We start from the raw sequence: 23,653 nt of genomic DNA, 5'->3' as shown, positions 1-23,653 counted from the left end.
TGTAGTTTTTATAATGTATAATGTAGTGTCCCACTTCAAATTCAAATTTCAAACTTTTCGCGCCACAACGACCGCAGGAATTTTTGCGTTAAGAAGTTGGTGGACTTGGGAGTTCACCGCCGCCACAGCGGAGGAGGCGGGAGACGCCGGAGGCGATTCATTCTTGGTACGACTTCGGAACTACCAAGGTGCAGTGTAATCGAATGCGTTTCACCATATTTTTCACAGTGTTAACTTTTATTGCTATTTTGTTCTAATTTTTCATTTTTGTTTTTGTTAATTTTTTAGTTGGTCAAAATCTTTTAAACAATTTTTTATTTTAACGGGAGTGTAGTGACTATTTTAGGGCTCCTTGTAGGAGCGCTTGTGTGTTGTACCTTTTGGTATGTAATAATTTTTGTCACTTGTTGTCTTAAGAAGGAAGTCTCTCCGGAATCATGTAAAGTAGCTATTTTCTGTACAATTCTATTGAGTTCGAAGGATTAAAAATAGAATAGGATTTTAGAGAAATTGTGAAATACATCAAATTAACTGGGAATGTCTTTTTGAATCGCTCTGTGTCATTCGTAAGCAAAAACGAGTACATTTTTCCTAAAGTCCACGACTTTCTCTTCCATTGTATTTTATTGAAACTGAAACTGAAAATTTATATGTTTATGTATTTTATGTATGTCCCTTGTTTTCTTACCTGCTCTGTACTTGTCCGAACTCAAGTCTCCTTTCTAGATTTTCTTCGTCACAAAAGACTCAACATAACAAACAGCCTCTCGCGTTAATGTTAGTAGATTTTTCAGAGTGTGATCAATTTAAAATTAAACTTTGATTTTTGACTTTCGAAACCCCTCCAGTGCTGGAAGCTTGTTACGTGGGACTCGCGGGGTAGTCAAGGTTCACCTAACTAGCGGGTCTTCCGCGGGTGAGATGTTGGTTACTCTTAATCTGGCTATAATGTGTTAGTACTCTCGATAACACACCGCCTGTACTATGCTTGCGGAATAGGAAAGATTGTCTTCGGGTCTTCCGAAAACGTAATCTCGTCCTGTTTCTGTGTGTCGCCTTTGAAAATAATTATCTTTTATTAATGTTTATTGATAAATTGTTTGTATATGTTTACTTGGTAAATTGTGTGTTGTTTTTCATTGTTATTTTGTTTAAATAATTTTTGTGGTTTGATCACACTCACAACAGAGAGAATGGGAGAATTTTTGTAGTTCTTTTGATGTAATTCACTTTCCGTTAATTTGTTTATTGCATTTTTGCATCGAAATGTTTCTTTGTAAAGTGACTTCCTTTGACATTAAAATTATTAAGTATTTTGTAACATGATCAAATCGTCTGTTCAAATGCTTGTAATTCTTGAAATGTTAAGAATGAACACGTAGCTGTAAAATTTAAATCAAAACCATTCAAACTTCTAAAGTCTGAATAAAACAAGTTAAACCACATTTGGTCTGGTGTATTTTTATTTCTTTGTGTTGGTACGCTCTTCCCAAAAGACGATGCACTGCTTTGTATCTAACGAACATCCGCCCTCACAACACAACCGTAGGTCCTAGCGTTTCAGACGATCACGATTTTCGGCCATTTTATTTATTTTAAAGTTCGCGGTTCTCGAGTTTGGCGGTTCATTTGAATTTTGGCGGAATTGGGTTACAGATCGTTACAATAAAAATAATTAAAAATGTAAGAGTGATCGCCGGCGCTCGCATTCACCATTTTTCATAAGTAACAATACAATTTACCTCTTGTAAATTGTATTTAAAAATTGCGAAAAAAACGCTGTTTTATCAAGTTAGTTTTCAAAATTATGACAGCGCAGTGGCAAACTACGTTTACACCAAAATTTCACAAGTCACTTCATTTACTCTTATAAAGGTTAATTTTGATTAACTCGGGCATGTTGCACTTTATGGACACCAGAAATCATTAATTAACATCGACAAGACGACAATTTCACCAAGTAAGACTTTTGTTACAAGATGTTGACAGATGGGTGTAAACGTAGTTCCCAATTTTGACGTAATAAAATTGGAAACTAACTTGATAAAACAGTATTTTTTTCTCAAATTTTGAAGACAATTTGCATTGAATCTAAAATGACAACTGAGATATTTTTAACTCATTTATATTGAACAAAAAATAAATTAGGGATTAATATCACAAACCCTCACAATTAACTAAAAATTACATTTTTAAGGCGTCGCGACGCCAAAACTATTAGTGATAAAAAACAAATCTTTGCGTCAGCTTCTAGAGCTTCGCCAACTATAAACAAATGCAAATTTTCAAAATTTTATCTTTAAAATTGAAGACCATTTTGGGGGTGGCCACAAGTGTTGCCGGACCCTGTATAGTAGGTACAGGCGAGCTCTGAAATAAAATCATACAAAAGACATTAATTAGAAGAAAGAATACATCTGAAAGAAGCAGAAATTAGTGAAAAGAATCAAGAATTCAGTTATAGACAAGCTCTGAAAAGGAAAGTAGTAAAGTGAAATAAAACTTGCTTGTTGGCCGGGGCGTTGATTCCTCGCATCCTGAAGGACCTTCTGGAAGTTGACGTCCTGTCCTCCACTTCGATGATGACTGCTGCAATCTGTAACACTCAGAACATTAAAAACTCCTAGATGAGCCCTGAAAAGGAATCTAGTATAAATAAAATGACACTTGCTTGCTGGCCGGGGCCACGAATCCTCGCACTCTTGAAGACGGTCCTGGAAGTCGAGCTCCTGTAGAATTCTAAAATCTGAAACATATTACATTATACATATTCGTGTTAGTTCCGTATTAACAATTTTCCAGAATGTTAGTTCCCAACAGTTAGATCTGGGGCCTGTTTCATAAAGCTACTATAGTAATTTACTATGGTATTTTACTGCTGTATTTTACTCCGGTATTTTACCACAGAATTTTACTGCGGTATTCTACCATGGTATTTTACCACATTATTTTTCTGTGGTAACTTATATAACAGTTTAGCAAAATTACCAACACTAGTATTGTTGCCAAATTTTTAACAGCACTAGGATTGTTAAATGTGCCTTTATACAATTTCCTGCTAAAGTGATACTGTTACTCTAACAATTTAGAATGAAATGAAATATTTAACATTATGTTAAAGTGACATAAGTAAGATTAATTTAATTTCAATTATTGCATTAAACCGGCCTTTACTTAGTTACTTACTATTGATCAGAATTAAAAATCAATGATTCTAAAATTTACTTTTTTAGCAATGAAAGTGAATTATGTGAAGAAAAATGAATTTTAAGAAATAAATTAGAAATTAAAAATTAAATCTTTAATTAAAATTAATATTTGATTCCATCATCCATCCATGTCAGCAATCAAACTTAATTAAATGCGTGATTAATTTAATCGCAATCAACTTATAGTGAAAATGAGGTCATTGCTTAAAAATACAAACATTGAATCAAAATTTCTTTCAATGGTCTTCAAATCATGTTGTTTAGTCGACTCAATCTGCATGAGTTTTCATTCAAGTGAGTTGTAAATAAAATTTATTTGTCTGACGCACCCTTGTATGTACAAAAACTGACCGCTCAGATCTCAAGCAGACCAACCCAAAAGTTCTAGAGGTAAAATGTATTGTTGGGTGCATATTATATTCATACCATGGTGCATTATTTTTGGACGCAATTGTAACAAGAATGATAATATGTACCTAATACTGGAAGTTTTTACGCCACGGAAATGAAATTTAGGGAGGTTACTAGTTTGAATCTACTTGTCAAATCCCCCAAAATTGAACATTGTAGAGCAAAAGACGTAGTTTTTAGAATTTTTTATTGCGCAGATAAACTTAAAATTTCCAATTTTTGAAATAAAAAATTTGTTATTCTGGAAGTTTTTACGCCACGGCAATAAAATTTAGCGAGGTTACTAGTTTAGATCTACTTATCAACTCCCCCAAATTTGAACGTTGTAGAGCAAAAGACAGTTTGTAAAATTTTTTCATTTAAATAAACTAAAATTTTCCAATTTTTGAAAATAAAAATTTGTAACTCTGGACGTTTTTATGCCACGGAAATGAAATTTAAGGAGGTTTGGATCTATTTATCAACTCCTCCAAATTTGAAAGTTGTAGAGCCATTATACAATATATAGAGGGTCCGGCAACACTTGTGTCCACCCCCAAAATTGTCTTTAATTTTAAAGACAAAATTTTAAAAATTTGCATTCGCTCACAGTTGCCAAAGCTCTAGAAGCTAAAGCAAAAATTTGTTCTTTATCACTGATAGTTTTGGCGTCGCGACGCCTTAAAAATCTAATTTTTAGGTAATTGTGAGGTTTTGTGATATCAACCCCTAATTTAATTTTTTTCAATATAAATGTGTTAAAAATATCTCAGGTGTTATTTTAGATTCAATGCAAATTGACTTCAAAATTTGAGAAAAAAAAATGCTGTTTTATCAAGTTAGTTTCCAATTTCATTACGTCAAAATTGGGAACTACGTTTACACCCATCTGTCAACATCTTGTGTCACAAATGGCATCTATCCTTTGGCTCGCTTTAGATTGTAACAAAAGTCTTACTTGGTGAAATTGTCGCTTTGTCGATGATAATTAACGATTTCTGGTGTCCATAAAGTGCAACATGCCCGTGTTAATCAAAATTAACTTTTATAAAAGTAATTGAAGTGACTTGTGAAATTTTGGTGTAAACGTAGTTTGCCGCTGCGCTGTCATAATTTTGAAAACTAACTTGATAAAACAACGTTTTATTCGCAAATTTTAAACACAATTTGCATTAGATTTAAAAGAAAACACAGTTATGTTGAAAAAAAATTGAATTCGCGAATATTTCCGCAAAAACTCAAAAATCGCTAAAAATTATACTTCTTAGGCGTCGCGACGCCAACCAAACCGTGATAAAAAACAAATTTTTGCGTCAGCTTCTAGAGCTTTGTCAACTATGAGCGTACGCAAATTTTCGAAATTGTAACTTTAAAATTAAGGACGATTTTGTTGCCGAAGTGTTGCCGAACCCTGTATACCCATTTCGATATAATCAACATTTTTGATAAAGCAACTTTTAAAAAAAATTGTTTTTAGGCGACTTAAACTGAAAATGAAATTTTTAGGCCTTAAAAGCGGCCTAAGTGAGTCTTTTCTGGCCACAAACATTTTCGGCCGATCTGTGGTGGCGCCATCTATCCATAGTTATGCATATTACATCAAGATACCAATATTACCCTAATTATTTAGGTAAAATTAAATCGACAAACTGCTGTAAAGTGCAACAAAGACGTGTTGAATTATTGAAAATGAACATGTCTAGCAGTGCTGCTGCAACAACATTAAAAAGTACATCAAGCCTAATTCATACAAATTGTGAAGCTACACATGCCGAAACTGCAAATGTAAATAAAAAAAATATGAACTTTTCTGAAGGATTCATAAATATTTACAATTATTTAGTTGTTATAATTGATTAAATCAATAAATCATAAATAAAAATTAATTAACTTGTAAATTTAATGATGTCGCCTAAAAAATCTTGTGTGTATCATGGCCAAAAAGTGCCATTTTGCCCTCGCCTTCTTTCTGGCCTCGGCTAGCGCCTCGGCCAAAAAAGAAACACTTTTTGGCCTTGGTACACAAATAGCTATTCCAGATAGGGTGACTATATATCGAATGTTTACTGTACTATTAAAAGCTAAATAGCAACGTCGCAAATGACTTGAAATTGACCCCTAAGAACACAACTTATATGTAACATGGGTTGCCTATTTATGAAATTAAATTCACGATTAAAGGTATGTAAGAACCAGACCATCGAGGTCGAGGTCACCGACCACAGAAATAATAAGGTATAATCAATAAAAGTGACATAAGGTGCATATAACTATGATTGTCATAATTTCCTTTTTGCTGAGTTCACTCTAAAATTAAGTTGACGTTGTACCCTCAGTGTTCCCAGAACCAGTTCAGAAAACCAGTTTGCAGTGACATCGGTAAGAACTAAAACCATTCTATACATTCAAAACAAACTATTAATAAAACTTTTTAGGAAATGTCACAACAGTTTTGTCTTTCATATTCACAATGTTACAACGATTTCTCCAAACGTTCGTGATTTCTCTCTTCTTCACTCTCTTCCTCTTCGCGTCAGTTATTGGTTGGTCTCTCTTCATTTTTCTCTTCTTCACGCGTTTCTGGTGGATCGATTTACTTTACTTGGGTTGGTTGCTATTCGATGTCAACACCCCCGACTCGGGTGGCCGTGAAATCCTTTTTCTAAAGAACGCCAAAGTTTGGTCGTATTGTAAAGATTACTTGTCAGCGACCACCACTTTGGTGTCTGGTTTCTCTCTTCAGCCCTCACGTAACTACCTCTTTTGTTGTTTTCCTCATGGCATTCTCCCCATAGGTTTATACGTCTGCCTCACTGGCGCTGTGAGCGACTTCCGTAAAATTTATCCTGATTTTAAAGTCCACATTAGCATCCTACGTTTTCTTCTTTTAACACCGTTCATGAGAGAACTCGGATTAGCTCTAGGACTGATATCATGCTCCGAAAAATCCTTGAATTTCCTTCTCAGCAGACCTGGAGGAGGCAACATTGTGAATTTGAATCCTGGAGGTGCTCTGGAGGCGTACTATGCATATCCAGGACAATACAAATTTGTGGTGAAAAAACGAAAAGGTTTTGTTCGAGTCGCATTGAAAAATGGAGCCCCACTGGTTCCAGTCATCACGTTTGGACAAAACGACGTGTTTCAACCTGTTCAAAACCAAAGATTGCGGTGGGTGCAAGAGTTGGTGCGGAAGAAAATAGGATTTGCACCGGTGCTGTTCTATGGCCGGGGGTACAGTTGGTTTCCACGGAGGACTCCATTGAAGACTGTTGGTACGTTTTGGTAACAATTTAGTGACTTTGAGATGATTTAATTTTTCAGTCGGGAAACCCATTGATGTTGTTAAGACCGAACGACCCACTACTCAAGAGATTGAAGAACTCCACGAACGATTCGTTGAAGAACTGGTTAAATTGTTCGACACGTACAAGTGGAGGTTTGTTAAGAATCCAGAGAACGTCCATTTAGAAATTGAATAAGACTGTACTTTGTAAAAACGCATTATCATAAAATTACGAATTTACACATAATTGCATTCCTCTCCAAGCACCTTCGACGCGACTCTTATCGAAGTTAGTCAACTCCTTGCCCTCGCGATGGAGCCGATAACGCCGGAAAGACTTGTCACGGGTCTAATTTTCGTCTCGTACATCTTCTCCCCAATCATCGGCTGGTCTCTCTTTTTCCTTCTTCTCCGCTCCCGGTTATGGTGGCTCGCTCTCTTGTACCTCGCATGGTTCCTTCACGACCGACGAACCCCCGAACATGGTGCTCGCCCCATCCAATGGATTCAACACGGTAGCTACTGGAAGTACTGCAAATCTTACTTCAACCTTCAACTCAAGATGGTACCTAATTTCACCCTCGACCCCAAACGAAACTACTTATTTTGTTGCTACCCCCATGGAATCATCCCCAATGGGTTATACCTGAACATGATTAGCGGCGTCAGCGATTTCCACAAACAATTCCCGAACTTCAAAGCGAAATTCGCGGTTCTTCATTACACGTTCTTCTCTCCTTTCATGAGAGAAATCATTCTTGGAATGGGCTTCATGTCGTGCACAGCGACGGCTATAACATCGATCTTAAACAAACCAGACGGAGGCAATATAGTCTGTCTAAATCCAGGAGGAGCGGTCGAAGCGTATCTTAGTCGTCCGGGACAATACAGATGCGTCATCAAAAACAGAAAAGGCTTCGTGAAATTAGCACTGAAAAACGGAGCCCCCATTGTCCCAGTGATCACTTTCGGTGAAAGCAACGCGTTTGAACAGATTGAAATAGCAGCGGTTCGACCATTTCAGGAGTTTGTAAGGAAGAGGTTGCAGTTTGCTCCGATTGTTTTTTACGGTACTGGTTTCTTCACACCCTTTGGGGTGGTTCCCCGGAAAGTACCGCTGAAGACTGTGGGTGAGTCGAAATAAGCTAGTTACAAGTTTACAGGGTTTTTTAGTGGGGCTACCGATCGATGTTGGCAAAAGCGAGAATCCGACGAGCCAGGAGGTTGATGGGGTGCACGAGCGCTTCTTGAGGGAGTTGACGAAGCTGTTTGAGAGTTATAAATATGAGTTTTTAGCCAACCCTGAGGAGACGCAGCTGATTTTAGAGTGAAATGAGGTTGAAAATAAAAGCCCAGTTTCCTGGCGTTTCGTGTATTTTCTTATCCGCAAACACGACAAATAATTCAATTTTTGTTTTGAAGCAATGAAATTTGTAGAGATTACTACTTTTGAACTGTCTATTAACTGTGCCAAATTGTAAAAAAAAATAGAGCGAAAGATACAAACTTTAGAAATTTTTATTTTCTAGAAGAGCCAAAAATCTCCAACATTTAAAAAAATTAAATTTCTAATTTGGTCAATTTTCGTTGTAAACCAATGAAATTTGGGGAGGTTACTATTTTTGAACTACCTGTTAACTGTGCCAAATTGCAAAATAATAGAGCGGAAGATACAGATTTTAGAAATCTTTATTTTCTAAATGAGCCAAAAATCTCCAACATTTTTCAATAAAATTTCTAATTTCGTCAATTTTTGGTTCTAGAACAATAAAATTTAGGGAGGTCACTACTTTTGAACTACCTATTAACTGTGCTTTAGCATTTATTTTCTAAATAAGCCAAAAATCTCCAACATTTTTCAATAAAATTTCCAATTTCGTCAATTTTCGTTCTAGAGCAATAAAATTTAGGGAGGTTACTACTTTTGAACTACCTATTGACTGTACCAAAGTGCAAAATAATAGAGCGCAAGATACAGATTTTAGAAATCTTTATTTTCTAAATGAGCCAAAAATCTCCAACATTTTTCAATAAAATTTCTAATTTCGTCAATTTTCGTTCTAGAGCAATAAAATTTAGGGAGGTTACTACTTTTGAACTACCTATTGACTATGCCAAATTGCAAAATAATAGAGCCCTAGATACAGATTTAAAAAAAAATTATTTTCTAAATGAGTCAAAAATCAACAACATTTTTCAATAAAATTCCTAATTTGGTCAATTTTCGTTGTAAACCAATGAAATTTGGGGAGGTTACTATTTTTGAACTACCTGTTAACTGTGCCAAATTGCAAAATAATAGAGCGGAAGATACAGATTTTAGAAATCTTTATTTTCTAAATGAGCCAAAAATCTCCAACATTTTTCAATAAAATTTCTAATTTCGTCAATTTTCGTTCTAGAACAATAAAATTTAGGGAGGTCACTACTTTTGAACTACCTATTAACTGTGCCAAATTGCAAAATAATAGAGCGCAAGATACAGATTTTAAAATTTTTTATTTTCTAAATGAGTCAAAAATTTCCAACATTTTTCAATAAAATTCCTAATTTGGTCAATTTTCGTTGTAAACCAATGAAATTTGGGGAGGTTACTATTTTTGAACTACCTGTTAACTGTGCCAAATTGCAAAATAATAGAGCGGAAGATACAGATTTTAGAAATCTTTATTTTCTAAATGAGCCAAAAATCTCCAACATTTTTCAATAAAATTTCTAATTTCGTCAATTTTTGGTTCTAGAACAATAAAATTTAGGGAGGTCACTACTTTTGAACTACCTATTAACTGTGCTTTAGCATTTATTTTCTAAATAAGCCAAAAATCTCCAACATTTTTCAATAAAATTTCCAATTTCGTCAATTTTCGTTCTAGAGCAATAAAATTTAGGGAGGTTACTACTTTTGAACTACCTATTGACTGTACCAAAGTGCAAAATAATAGAGCGCAAGATACAGATTTTAGAAATCTTTATTTTCTAAATGAGCCAAAAATCTCCAACATTTTTCAATAAAATTTCTAATTTCGTCAATTTTCGTTCTAGAGCAATAAAATTTAGGGAGGTTACTACTTTTGAACTACCTATTGACTATGCCAAATTGCAAAATAATAGAGCGCTAGATACAGATTTAAAAAAAAATTATTTTCTAAATGAGTCAAAAATCTCCAACATTTTTCAATAAAATTTCTAATTTCGTCAATTTTCGTTCTAGAGCAATGAAATTTACGGAGGTTACTACTTTTGAACTACCTATTAACTGTGCCACATTGCAAAAAAATAGGGCGCAAGACTCAGATTTAAAAAATTTTTATTTTCTAAATGAGCCAAAAATCTCCAACATTTTTCAATAAAATTTCTAATTTCTACTACTATTAACTGTACCAAATTGCAAAATAATAAAGCGAAAGACAGATATTTTAGTCTTTTTGTGTTATTTCTTATCCGCAAACACGTCAAATAATTCAATTTTCAATAAATAATCACTTAATTAGCTGTTTTTTTCTATTTATAATAAAAATCCAAAGTTTAGCCATGAACAGTGCAGATAACAAATTGCACATAAATTGCAATTTACGATGCAATAAATCTGATCGATACGACATAACAAATTTTAACATATTCTGCGCCTTCTTCAAGAATGATGCGACAAAAAAGCAACTTCAAACAGTCAAAAGAAATTTCATCTCATTAAGGTAAGGAGATCTGACAAAAACAAGAGATTTTTTAATTAAAAACACGTTGCGACTCGTTTCCAGAAGTAATTATGTAATTAGCAATTTCAACTTCACTAATGCGAACTTATGTAGGTGCAATTACAATAATTGCCTTCGATTTAAATAAAGTCCTCCAAATCACGATGCAATCTTCAGAAATGACCGACACAACAAACTTCAACGTTTTCTCCGCTCTCTTCGTCCAACGCCTAACATGTTGTATTCTCTTCTCTATGGTCATCTTCTCCCCAATCATCGGATGGTCTTTAACAATTTACTTGTTGACAACTAAATTCTGGTGGCTAGCGGTGGTTTACCTCCTCTGGTTCTACAGTGACTGGGACACTCCTAAGAAAGCCGGACGTCCAGTATCCTGGCTTCAAAATAGTGCCGTCTTCAAACTTCCAAAAGCTTACTTCAACGCTGATGTAACATTCGCCGATGGTTTCCATCTAGACCCAAACCGTAACTACTTATTTTGTTTTTGCCCACATGGTTTAATGTCCCATGGTCTGTTTATCAACGTCATCAGTGGTGTTGGGAAATTCCACGAAATGTATCCGAATTTTAAAGTCAGTGTTGCTTCTTTAAAATTCATGTTTATCTCACCGTTTTTAAGAGACTGGATCATGGGAATAGGGTTCATCTCGTGCAGTTCTGAAGCAATAAGTTACGTTTTTAGCAAACCAGGAGGTCATGTCGTTTGCTTATGCCCCGGAGGAGCTAGAGAAGCTTATTGCAGTGAACCCGGAAACTACCATAGTGTTGTTAAAAACAGAAAAGGCTTCGTGAAACTCGCGTTGCGACATGGTACTCCTCTTGTACCTGTAATAACATTCGGAGAGTGTGACCAGTTCTACCAAATCAAGTCACGCAAGTTACAACAGTTTCAAGAGGTGATCCGAAAGAAGATAGGTCATTCATTCATTTTGTCGGTGGCACCTTTTTCGTGGTCTCACGATTTTCGTGTTCTTCCACAGTCTTGGTTCCTTTTCTTCAGTGGTTTTCTTCTTTCTTCTTCGGTGGGTTGTGTTTCCAGTGTGGGACCTTTTCTTCTTCTTCTTCTTCTATTCTTCTTCCATTGCGAGTCTTGGTCTCTTGAATCTTCTCGTGGTGGTTTCCTCTGTTTGTTTCCGAATTGTTGGGTTGTCATGTTTTGCTGCCTTCTCGAAGTGCCTCCTGGCGATCTTCTGGATGACATCTTCAATGGGTGGAATCTTCAGGTCGTTGTGGATTTGTTCGTTGGTCATGAACCATGGGGCGTCGATGGCGTTCCTCAGGGTCCTGTTCTGCACGATTTGGAGTTTCTTCTTTCTTCTTTCGTCTGCTTGGTTCCAGGTTGGTGCTTCGTACGTCATGGTGGGCCTAATAACAGATGTGTAAATACGTATTTTGTTTTCAATACTTACCTTACTCCTCCGGTTGAGGAGTGGGTAGAGTTCCTGATTGATTCTTTTTGCCTTGATTTCCGCTTCGTTGATGTGCTTCTGGAAGTCAAGTTTTTGGTCCAGGGTGATTCCAAGATACTTGACTTCCGTCTTCCATGGGATGTCTTCGTCACTGAACTTGATGCTTCTTATTGGTTTGTGCTCCTTTGGTCTCTTCGTGAAAATGATTCCGTTGCTCTTCTTCCCGTTGACTTTGATCTTCCACTTTTCTGTCCATTTTTCGATTTCCTCCACGTGGGTGTTGATCTTCTTGGCGAGTCCTGCTGTGTGTCTTCCTTGGGCCAGAATGGCCGTGTCGTCCGCGAACGTTGCGATGACGGTGTCCTCCGTCGTTGGAACGTCCGCGGTGTAGAGCAAATACAGGAGTGGCCCTAGGACAGAACCCTGAGGGACTCCTGCTTTGCTCCACTTCTTGGTGGATTCCTCTTCATTGACTTTGACCTGAAAACAGCGATTAGTAAGGTACGAGTGGATTAACTTACCGTATGCCAACGGGATCCGGAAATCGATAAGTTTCCGGACGAGTCCTTGGTGCCAGACTCTGTCGAAGGCCTTTTCGATGTCCAAAAAGACTCCTGTTGTCACTTTTGAGACGTTGAATCCTTGGATGATGAAGTCTGTGATCCTTGTCGTTTGGTGGATGGTTCCGTGTCTTCTTCTGAATCCGTGTTGTTCTTCCGGGATGATTTTTCTTTCTTCAATTACTTCCAGAATTCTTCTTTGGATGACTCGTTCGGCTACCTTGCTCAGACTGGAGAGCAGACTGATGGGTCGGTAGCTGGCGGGGTCCTTCTTCTTCTTTCCTGGTTTGTAGATCATGATGATTCTTGCTTCCTTCCATGCTTTCGGAAACTTCCGGAGACCTAAAATTGCATTGATTATTCTCAGTAGTGCTTGTTTACCTACCTGTGGCAATTTTTGGATTGCCGTGTTGGTGATTCCGTCCTTTCCCGGAGCTTTCTTTGGGTTGAGGTCCTTGATGATTCTTTCGATTTCTTCTTTGGTTGCTTCATCCATCCTGTACCCTTCCGGTACCTGGAGGTGATGTTGGACGTTGTGGTCGGTTTCCATCTCGAAGTTCCTGTCCTTTGAGAGGTTGTTGGTGAATTGTTCTTCCATCTTCTCCGCGAAAACTTCTGCCTTCTCCCTGTCTTCGTACGCCGTTCCGGTTTCCGTTTCGAGAAGGGGGATTTCTTCTCTTTTCTTCCTCAGTGCTCTTGCCATTCTCCATGGTGGATGATCTTCTTCGTTGAGTTCTTCCATTTTCCTTTCCCACTTCCGGTTTTCTTCTTCCCTGAGAATCCGGCTGAGTTCGGTGTTCCATCTGTTGAGTTCACTCTTGTCCTGCGGTGCGAGGGTTCTCTGAAACACTTTTTTAGCTTTTCTTTTTTTCTTGACGATCTCTTTGATCTCGTCGCGAACTTTCTCTGGTACTTCATATTGAATCTTACTCGTTTTGGATTTTTCCATCGCTGATTGAATGGCTCCTTCAAGTTTCTTCGTTGCTTCTTCTAGTTCTTCTCCGTTGTTGATGTCGATTTCTTCGATGGTGAAGTTTTCTTCGTATTGTTCCAATTGACCTTCTCGATGATCCTTGGTTCTCGCTTTCGGCTTCCGTCCAGTGTCAGCACGATCGGATTGTGATCGGAACTGAGCTCGTCTTCCACTTCCAGCTTGAACCTTTTGTTGATGTCCTTGATGATTCCGATGTCCAGGATGTCCGGCTGTCTATGGTTTCCAGGCGGGTATCTTGTCGGCTCATCTGTGGAAATAACGGTGAGTGTTCGATTTTCTACGTACCTTTGAAGTTTTTTTCCTTTCGTGTTGGTGGTTTTGCTGTTCCAGACGATGTGTTTGGCGTTGAAGTCGGCCATTGCGATCGTCGGTTCCCTCCTTTTGAAGATTTCGTCGAGTTCCTCTTCGTCGAGTGGTGCTCCTGGTGGCGAGTAAACCGCGAACAACGCGAGTTTACCGCTCTTCGTGGAGACCACGATACCAGTTTGTTCCACGTTTTCATTGGCGGCTGTGTTGTTGAGTGGGTGGTGCTGGATGTTCTTCCTGATGAGAATGGCCACGCCCCCTCCTTGTCTGTTTTCTCTGTCCTTTCTAAAACAATAAAAATGTTGAAATTTTAGACTGTCCTTACCTGTTAGATGGGTCTCATTTAAGAGGGCCACATCTATTTCCTTTTCCTTGAGGAAGAGCTCCAGCTCTTGCTTCTTGTTTTTGATTCCATCTGCGTTCCAGGCGGCGATTTTCAAACCGTCCGCCAGTTGTTTCTTCATTTTTCTTTTTTTCTTACTCCCACTCGAGGTGCTCTTCTTAGTTCGCGGTCATCCTGATGATGCGACCGATGGTTTTGTGGAATTGGAGGATTTCCTCATCCGTTGGGTTTTTAGCCTGAAATTGAATTAATAGCGATGACAGTTCCTCTGCTATCTTACCTGCGTCCGTTTTTGGGGCGGACTTTGTTTCCGGTTTTTTTGAGGTGTGTGGTTTCTCCTCTTCTTTTTTCTTCTTCTCTTCTTGTTGAATTTCCTTCAGGGTTGGTTGCGGCTTCTTTGGGATTTCGGCCCACTCCTTCGGTTCTTTTGGCTTCTCCACTCCTGGCCGCTCGGGACACCTCCTCCAGGCGGAGATGTGCTCTCCCAAGCAGTTTGCGCACTTCGCGGCCGTTGTTCCTTGTTTTGTGCACTCGTGAGTGCTGTGTTTGCCGGCGCACTTCATGCAACGGTATTCTGCAAAGCAGTTCCGCTGCACGTGCCCGAACAATTGGCATCGGTGGCACTGCAGTGCCTCCGTGCGCGCCCTCAGCGCCTCGACGGTGACGCTTAGACCTAAAATATTTGTATGCCTTACCTATTTCCACGATGACACACTGTCGTGGTTTCCCTTCTCGGTTTTTCATCCGACGGACCATTTCCGCCGGATATCCTTCTTGCTCCAGTTCTTCTTTGACTTCTTCCTCGGTGACTTCGTGTGGGATTCCTTTCATCACCACTTTCAGTCGCCTTTCTTCACGGAGTTGGTGGGTGTGGAACTCGTGGCCTTCTTCTTTCAAAAACCGGTACATTGCCCGGTAATCCTGCACTGTTTCCGGCTGGATTTTGATTCCTTCGCGGGTTGACGTTGCCTTGGTCCAATTGATGTGCTTTCTTTTGAGAGCGGCGCAAACTCTCGTCCATTTGGTTCGGTCCCTTAAAATTATCGGTGTTGAATTTTGGCCCGAATTGTCACCTACCTTGTTCGGCGCGATTCGTCCTCCTTGGTTTCTTTTTCTTCTGTCAAAGAAGATAGGTTTTGCCCCCATTTTATTTTATGGAACAGGGCTATGGGCTAAATATGGGATTGTACCCCGTACAGTTCCATTGAATACTGTTGGTGAGTATGACGCTAAAGCAATCGAACTGTTTTGAGTGGAGCTTTCAGTTGGAGCTCCAATTGACGTGGTGAAAGTTGAAAATCCTACGAGTGCACAAATTGACGAGTTGGATGAAAAATACATGAAGGAGCTGGTGAACTTGTTCGAGGCTTACAAGCATCAATTTTTGGAGAATCCAGATTAAACGAATTTAATTCGATTTTATGCTTTTTAATTTACTTTAACAACCCTCACAACAGGGCTGTACTCATTTTTTTTTCTCGAAAAGGTACGTCTAAACTACCAATGCATTGGTCCAGGTTGAGCATAACTGCGAACTCGCGGGATTCTCACAACAAAAGATATTTGGAAGAGAATTTTATTCGAAAAAAATTGCTCATGAAAACGAAAACCAACAATTTATACTAGAGCACCCCCCTTTTCAAAAAAGTCAAATTTTAAATCATCGTAGGTTGTATTACTTTTATTTTGATAAATTATGAAAATTTATGTATCAATATTGGAATTTTCCTTATTTTTTAAACTTTTGATGGCTTAGCCGTTTAAAATTCGATAATCGACAACATTATGTTTGCTGTGAAAAACAGAGATGTGAAAAGCATTTATGTCATTCAAATCTGGTGGTTTTGTAGATTTCGAGCTCTTCTTTGCGAATTCAAGCCAGAAAACTGCGAAAATCAGCGAGAAATCGTCGTTTTGCATCGAAATAAGCGAATTTCTCTAAGAATTTTGATGATTTCGTACAGATTTTTGCTGTTTTCTTGCAATTCAGCCGTTGAATCTTGATAAAAATTGGTGCTTTTGTAGATTTCGAGCTTTTTTTCTTTGCGCATTCAAGCCAGAAAACGGCGAAAATCAGCGAGAAACCGTCATTTTGCATCGAAATAAGCGGATTTCTCTAAGAATTTTGATGATTTCGTGCAGATTTCTGTTGTTTTCTTGCAATTCAGCCGTCAAATCTTGATAAACATTGGTGGTTTTGTAGATTTCAAGCTCTTCTTTGCCAATTCAAGCCAGAAAACGGCGAAAATCAGCGAGAAATCGTCGTTTTGCATCGAAATAAGCGAATTTCTTTAAGAATTTTGATGATTTCGTGCAGATTTTTGCTGTTTTCTTGCATTCAGCCGTTGAATCTTGATAAAAATTGGTGCTTTTGTAGATTTCGAGCTTTTCTTTGCGAATTCAAGCCAGAAAACGGCGAAAATCAGCGAGAAACCGTCGTTTTGCATCAAAATAATACTCTTTGTTTAAATTCGGAATGAATAATTTTAGTATATCGGCTACGAAACTTGTAAAAGTTACTTCCTATGAGTTATGTACTAATTTTAATAAAATACATAAGTCTAGAACGGAAGACAGATTTTAAAAATTTCATTTTAAAAACGAAGCAAAAATTTTCGACATCCACCATTAAAATTTCGGTAATTTTATTGTTTCAGCATGAAGTTTGGGAAAACTACTAGTTTTGAGGCGTGTATTAATTCTACCAAATTGCAAAATTACAGAGCAAAAAACACAATATTTGGAAATTTTAATTTTTAAGAAAAAACAACATGTTCTGACATCCACTACTAAAATTCGTAATTTTTTTGTTGCCCTGAATATCTCTGCAGATTTCTATGTTTTCAAGATCATAGTTTTCGAATGTATTCTTAAAAGTACTGAATTGGCTCTGGTTTTGATGATTTTGGTTTTTTTTATATTTTCAATAATTTAGACTTTGAGTTGGCTCTTCAGAACACGAATTATAATAAAGTGTTTATTATCATGTTAAAATTCGCTTTTGTGAACGCCACGTGACCAACAAAAGTTGGAATGCTTCAAGATTTTCAGTAAATAAGGGCATAAAAAATATAAAAGACGCGCTTATAAAATGCGTTGTATTAAAGTTTAACATAAGTTTTATAATTTTTTTTCTTTTTCAACTTCTATGTACATTAATTAACCATTCAAACGAAACAATTTGTTATAATTTCCAAAAAAAAAAAAATATTTTAGAATTTACTTGCTATTTCTTTCTCAATTTTACAAATTTTTAGTAAAATTCAGAATCAGAGCTAATTTTCCAAAACCATTCATAGTTTCGTGAATTGTTGGCATTGAAGTATTCGACACCACTCTTACATCAAGGGCAACAAAATCACTGTTGACCAGTGTTATTGACGATTTACGCCAACTTACGATTACTTTAATTTAATAGAACATTTATAGGGCAATCCAAAATTGCATTTAAAACTTTTGCAATGCATTTAGAACTAAACAATGTCATTAACTGATTTAACACAAATGTGACAAAAAATCGTTAAGTAAGAAGTCAGAAATGGCTGTATGCCACAAAGAATACTGACTGTTATCAGTATTTAAAGAACTAAAACACTGTTGAGACCAACTGCAAAATTCGAGGTTAAAATCACAGCGATTTCCACTTTTGTTTTTTGAAACTATTTTGGAACAAGTGTTAATTTTGTGGTAAAAATTTGATATCAAATTGTCAAAATAATAGCTATTTGTGTACCAAGGCCAAAAAGTGGTTCTTTTTTGGCCGAGTCTTTTTTTAATGGCCGAGGCGCTAGCCGAGTCAGAAAGAAGGCGAGGGCAAAATGGCACTTTTTGGCCGTGTTACACACAAGATTTTTTAGGCGACATCATTAAATTTACAAGTTAATTAATTTTTATTTACGATTTATTGATTTAATCAATTATAACAACTGAATAATTGTAAATATTTATGAATCCTTCAGAAAAGTTCATATTTTGCTTATTTACATTTGCAGTTTCAGCACGTGTAGCTTCACAATTTGTATGAATTAGGTTTAATGTGTTTTTGAATGTTGTTGCAGGAGCACTGCTAGACATGTTCATTTTCAATAATTCAACACGACTTTGTTGCACTTTACAGCAATTTGTCGATTTGATTTTACAAAATAATTATAAAATTGAGGGTAATATCGGTATCTTGACGTAATATGCAAAACTATGGATAGATGGCGCCACCATAGATCGGCCGAAAATGTTTGCGGCCAGAAAAGACTCACAAGTCGCCTAAAAAATAATTTTTTAAAGTTTGCGTTAGTTTTGCGGCGCAGTGTAGTTATATTTTGCCAACTATGTTAATGGAATTTTTTACCCAGAGCTCATTATTGTTACCACAATTTTATTGTCTCACTTAATTTTGCAATAAAAATTTTTAAAATTGCGTTTACAATGTTTGATTTTTAATTTAATAAATCAGTTGGTCGATAGATTGAATTATTATTCTTCCAGTGGGCTGAGTCATTGTGAACTTACGTCTTGATTTTTGTCATCCCTAATAACACATTCGTAGGCTGCCAGCTGACTAGACAACTAATTCACTGATTAAAAAAATACACCATGTCTGCAACAATAGAAAACAAAAAGCAACTACATAATTCCATTAGGCCGAACATAGTAAAAATAGGTCCCAAACAAAACAATTCGTTGCAATGACGCAACAACACCTTGAACTAGTGACTATTTTATAATACCATCGAGATTCCGACATGCCATTTTAAAAATTATACACACAGAATACAAATGGTAAGTTAAAAAATGTGCTCATTAATTTATTTTATTTCGCTTATTTTGAACATTATTCAGCACATCCTCGGCATCGATTTCATCCCAATCAGTGAGCCCTTACATCGAAGGCTTGAAACTCTAGCGACAGCTGCATGGTTCTTCCTAGTAACAGCGGCTGGTTATATTTGTTTACTCTTCTCCATCTACCTCCTTTTCACTCCTTTTTGGTGGATAATCCTTCTCTACGCCTTATGGATTTACTTTGACCGTGACACTTGTGAAACAGGAGGGCGTCCCAACAAATGGGTTCAAAGTTGGACCTGGTGGCTTTACACCAAAAACTACTTCTCCCCACGCCTTCAGATATCTCCTAATTTCACTCCGGACCTCAAAACGAACTACTTGTTTTGCTGTTTTCCTCACGGAGTGATCCCTGCAGGACCGTACTGCAATATCGCATGCCCTTCAAGTAATTTTCAGCGTTTATTCCCGGGATTTTCAATCAAACTATCAGCTTTAAAGTCACTTTTTTTGTTACCTATAACCAGGGAACTCTCTTTAGCAATAGGAGAATTTCCTGCACGGCTAAATCTTTGTGTTACACGATGACCAAACCTGAAGGAGGTCACATCGCGATTCTATTCCCTGGCGGAGCAGCAGAAGCGATGCACGCCCAGCCTGAACTGTATAAATTCGTGGTAAAAAACAGAAAGGGATTCGTTAGAGTCGCCTTAAAAACAGGGGCGCCCTTAGTCCCTGTCATCACATTCGGAGAGCCCGACGTCTTTAATCAACTTCGTGGTCCAATGATTCGCAAAATTCAAAACATTGTGAAAAAATGGTTTGGATTTGCACCCGTTTTCTGCATTGGAAGTGGATTTCTGCAGAGAAGTTTCGGCTTTATTCCGAGGAGAACTGTGTTAACAACTGTTGGTGAGTTGCAAGTGAATGCACACAAAAATACAGAAGTTGTTTAGTTGGAAAACCTGTCCAAGTGCCTAGAAGAGACGAGCCGACAAACGAGGAGATTGACAGGATTCACGCCATTTTTGTGGACGAGTTGGTAAAACTTTTCGATATGTACAAGTACGAATTTTTGGAAAATCCAGACGAGAATCATTTGGTGTTGGAATAAAAGACTTATTAAATTACTTTTTTCACCTCTTTCTTTAGAACTTTTTTTGATGTTTTGTCAAAAACACAATTTCTGTAGTCTCGACGATAAAAAACAAAAACAAGTTCTTACTAAAAAGATTGCGTAATCTTAAGGCTATGTCCTACCTCGGCCGAAGTGCATAGGAAATAGCGCAAAAACGCCATTACTTTTTACGGCCGCAAATTAATAGTTGGAGTTTTGATTTTTTTTGTACGTGTAGACAATATCGAAATGTACACGGGAAACTCTGTGATTTTCAAAAATTCTTTATAGATTTATTTAAAAAAAATAAAAACTGAAAAAACGCCATGTCGTTTTACGGGCACAGTTTTAGGAATTTTAGCTTGAACTACAACTTGATAGATAGAGAATTGTATTCTACACCCGGGAAACTCCTTGATTTTTTTCAATTATGAATAGTTATTTTAGAAAAAAATAAACTGTAATGTAAAAATGGTCCCCAATTTTCTAAAAGTCGGCAACCAACACTTCAAAATACAAATGATTTACAACCCCTCACAGCAGGGGTCTCTAATCCTAATGACGGTTTGAGGACTACGGCTCGACCGAGTCGGGATTGACCATTGGAACCCCAACCAGATACCTACTCACTACCGAGAGCTGAAGATCATGAATCCCATAACATTTTAATTTCATTCTTATCAAGATTATTATTACTAAATTTTCTTGCCAGGCTAAAGCTCGCCCAATTACCAACGAACGAAAATTCTAATTATCAAATAAAATACACTCAATTAAAAAAATAATAAATTTGCAACTCTATTCACTGACTGCATAAACGTTTTGTACAAAATGGAGTTTTGAAATGATAAAATTTGAATTTCATTTAATTGGCCACTTTTCTTACAAAAGTACTCCGCACAATTTTCGTGATTGCCAAAAATGTGTTGTGGGCCATTCAAAATATCTTTCTTCAAATTAGCTATCTTCTCTTGTAGTGGACAATCTTCATTTTTTCTAAATTTAATTGCGCAAACCACAGAGGTTCGAAACTTCAAAAAATTTCGTAAATTTGTGACCGTCCGCGGTGTTTTGGCAATTTCCCTAATCTTATTGCAATAATTACGCAAAATATGATTCCGACATTCAATTTTTTCTATAAAATATGCCGGACCATACAGCTTCCGTATTCTATTTTTTTTTAAAACACTGCTGTCGCTATCGCCAATTATTCTTTTACATATATCTTAAATTGTGCTGCTTTAACAACTTTTCAAACCCTTCTAAAATTATGGCAGCTTCCATTATTCGACTTCTTACCCTTCTTATAAACATAAACAAAGCTCCCCTCTTTTTTTTTAAATTACCTAGTTAACTCCTTCGGATTGGCACATTTCTAAGAAGTAAAATTCTGGTTTGCTAATGTTATTTGCAATCAGTGTTTACAAATATTTAATACTTTTAAAATAAAAATTTCTGAAAGAAAATATCTTATCTTTCGTATAATTGAGATGCACTCTTGTTTTGAGACGTCAAATTTTGAGTTATCTATTGGATCTCAAAATCTATCCTTTGGATTTCAAAAATATGTACCTAAATAGTAATTCAGTAATCGCTATGCTTTTTCCAAATGTTAGCTTTGGTTTTTATTGATTTATCAACTATAAATTCCAACTCAAATACAGGTGTCCCTGAACTCGCGCCCCTGAGAGAAAGGGCTTATGGAGGCAACAATTCTGAACCAAAATTTTGAAACCATAATTTTTTAACTCAAAAAATAACCGAGATATGACAAAAAATCTGTAGCCAATCCCGCAGCTGAACAGAATTTGAATCATCCATTGGTCAGTTAAACATTAGACTCTCGTTGCCTAGGAAATTGGGATGGCCATTTACTCCACTTCTCGAATAAGCTTTCGGGATTGGTTGTTAACTTTTTATCAGTTCTCGAATACTATTAAACTTGGTCAATTTTTGTTTTGAAATTTACCATCTGTATTGTTGTCGGCACCCTCCCTTGCTCTATGGGGCGCGAGTTCTGGGACACTCTGTATAAGATACATTTCAATTTTTGAGATGCAAAAATAGTAAGGTAGTAAGGCTAAGTATTTTTTTTGATCCAAGATTTTTATTGTTTGTTAGTTTGTTGCAAATTAATCTCATATTTTCCAAAGCGATGAAAATAAAAAATAAGTAAATAAATTAATAAATAAATAAATAAATAAATAAATAACAACACATATATGTACTTACAAGTGGCACACTAATCTTGAAAGGAGGTAATTGGGTGGTCCCCCAGAATACAAAAAAAAATGTTGAAAAAATTGCAGATTCTCTATTTTTGCAGGAGGACCAAAAGAAAATTAGGAAAATGGCAACATTGCTGCACTATTCCTCCAATAATTTAAATTTCTAGTATTCAAAGCCATAGTAACCTCGGTGTTGTATTGTTGGCGTTAGTCGGTCAGGTCGGTTCATGGACGAGTAATATAACTATGGTGTCATGTGAACGATGTCACACTGATAGAGATTGTTGATTACAAAATTTTATCAACAGTTTTCTGCCATTTCTAACAAGATTTTTTCGATTTTTTTTTTTGCACCATGCCTTTGCGTAAAATGTCCTTTAAGTAAAAATTTTTTCTGAACCTAAAATTACTGCCCAGAAATCGTTAATTTTGGCATTAAACTTTTCCTCTTTAATCCATAAAAAAGACATGATTTTTTTTAACATTTTTCTGGTGATCTATGGCATTGTTCGATGATACAGTATCACAGTGGTGCGGCGACTTTCCGGACACCTGTATGTATCGAGAGATCAAATAAAAACTCACCCTCAGTTGAGTTTGTTTCTTTTGATTCTGTCATGTGAAGTGTCACATTTTAAAGACAATTTAATATTATACTTAGAATTCTTCTAGAAGGATGGATTAGCTTTCTTGCTTTTAGGACTCTACCTGAAAACTGGTAATGACTATGGTTTCTTCGCAAACCTCACTCTAATTTCTCTAAAAACTAATTTTGTTTTCGAAAATAGTTTACATGAAATATTTTATTTTATTTGGAAGTGCTGAAAACACACATGCGCCAGATTTTTAAATTTGTTGCAATGGATTTTATTAATAACAGCGTAAACATTCAAGCAAAAGAAATAACAAGATGGGAAAACATCTTTATTTTATTCATTTCAATTTATTATCATTATCATGTTTTACACAACATTGATTTAATTAAGGAACACTTTAAAATTCGTTTTCTATTTTAATGCTGAATGAAGGCAGTTAAAACAAGTGAAGGTTTATAGATTTACGAATCAGGACAGTCCAAATAATTGTCGCTTTTGAAAATTTTGTTGAAATGAGGTTCTAAACATTTCATTAGGCATACGAGCGTAGATATATCAGTTTAGAATAATGAAATCACTAATCAAGGGTGTGATTTTTTCAGATGTAGAAATAAAATATTTTGGTTTTGATGTTAATTATGGTATTTATTGCAACTCCTCGAAACCATAATGGGAAAAAAAATTCAAATTACGTATTTTTAAAATTAAAATTGTCAACATAAC

At 36.5% G+C, this 23,653-nt stretch overlaps 4 protein-coding genes across 4 annotated transcripts; all 4 read left to right on the top strand.

The window, feature by feature from the left end:
• Positions 1–5,744: 5,744 nt before the first annotated feature.
• On the top strand, positions 5,745–7,132 carry LOC148172269 (2-acylglycerol O-acyltransferase 2-like). Its single transcript, XM_088039710.1, has 3 exons — positions 5,745–5,978; positions 6,035–6,874; positions 6,924–7,132. The coding sequence occupies exons 2-3, from the start codon at positions 6,070–6,072 to the stop codon at positions 7,079–7,081; spliced, it is 963 nt and encodes a 320-aa protein (XP_087895836.1). The 5' UTR covers positions 5,745–5,978; positions 6,035–6,069; the 3' UTR covers positions 7,082–7,132.
• A 62-nt stretch (positions 7,133–7,194) lies between these two features.
• Positions 7,195–8,239, top strand: LOC148172268 (2-acylglycerol O-acyltransferase 2-like). The gene is made up of 2 exons (XM_088039709.1): positions 7,195–8,015; positions 8,059–8,239. Exons 1-2 carry the CDS (start codon positions 7,199–7,201, stop codon positions 8,214–8,216), a joined length of 975 nt encoding a protein of 324 aa, XP_087895835.1. The 5' UTR covers positions 7,195–7,198; the 3' UTR covers positions 8,217–8,239.
• Positions 8,240–10,741: 2,502 nt separating this feature from the next.
• LOC148172267 (2-acylglycerol O-acyltransferase 2-like) lies at positions 10,742–14,199 on the top strand. The gene is made up of 2 exons (XM_088039737.1): positions 10,742–11,620; positions 14,182–14,199. The coding sequence occupies exons 1-2, from the start codon at positions 10,742–10,744 to the stop codon at positions 14,197–14,199; spliced, it is 897 nt and encodes a 298-aa protein (XP_087895863.1).
• Positions 14,200–19,573: 5,374 nt separating this feature from the next.
• LOC148172266 (2-acylglycerol O-acyltransferase 2-like) lies at positions 19,574–20,103 on the top strand. Its single transcript, XM_088039735.1, has 2 exons — positions 19,574–19,901; positions 19,946–20,103. Exons 1-2 carry the CDS (start codon positions 19,574–19,576, stop codon positions 20,101–20,103), a joined length of 486 nt encoding a protein of 161 aa, XP_087895861.1.
• The last annotated feature ends 3,550 nt before the right edge of the window (positions 20,104–23,653 follow it).

The sequence above is a fragment of the Gnatocerus cornutus genome, chromosome 6 (genome assembly GCF_029298725.1).
Source record: "Gnatocerus cornutus isolate USDA-ARS CGAHR chromosome 6, icGnaCorn1.1, whole genome shotgun sequence".
NCBI lineage: Eukaryota > Metazoa > Arthropoda > Insecta > Coleoptera > Tenebrionidae > Gnatocerus > Gnatocerus cornutus.
The sequence above is the reverse complement of the archived record's forward strand: the minus strand, read 5'-3'. Positions and strand labels throughout refer to the sequence as shown.

Bases quoted from the DNA above. Each gene is read 5' to 3' on its own strand.
- LOC148172269 (XM_088039710.1), top strand. From the start codon at position 6,070: ATGTTACAACGATTTCTCCAAACGTTCGTGATTTCTCTCTTCTTCACT. The intron at 6,875-6,923 runs GTACGTTTTGGT...TTAATTTTTCAG, and splicing joins GACTCCATTGAAGACTGTTG to TCGGGAAACCCATTGATGTT.
- LOC148172268 (XM_088039709.1), top strand. From the start codon at position 7,199: ATGGAGCCGATAACGCCGGAAAGACTTGTCACGGGTCTAATTTTCGTC. The intron at 8,016-8,058 runs GTGAGTCGAAAT...AGGGTTTTTTAG, and splicing joins AGTACCGCTGAAGACTGTGG to TGGGGCTACCGATCGATGTT.
- LOC148172267 (XM_088039737.1), top strand. From the start codon at position 10,742: ATGCAATCTTCAGAAATGACCGACACAACAAACTTCAACGTTTTCTCC.
- LOC148172266 (XM_088039735.1), top strand. From the start codon at position 19,574: ATGACCAAACCTGAAGGAGGTCACATCGCGATTCTATTCCCTGGCGGA. The intron at 19,902-19,945 runs GTGAGTTGCAAG...GAAGTTGTTTAG, and splicing joins AACTGTGTTAACAACTGTTG to TTGGAAAACCTGTCCAAGTG.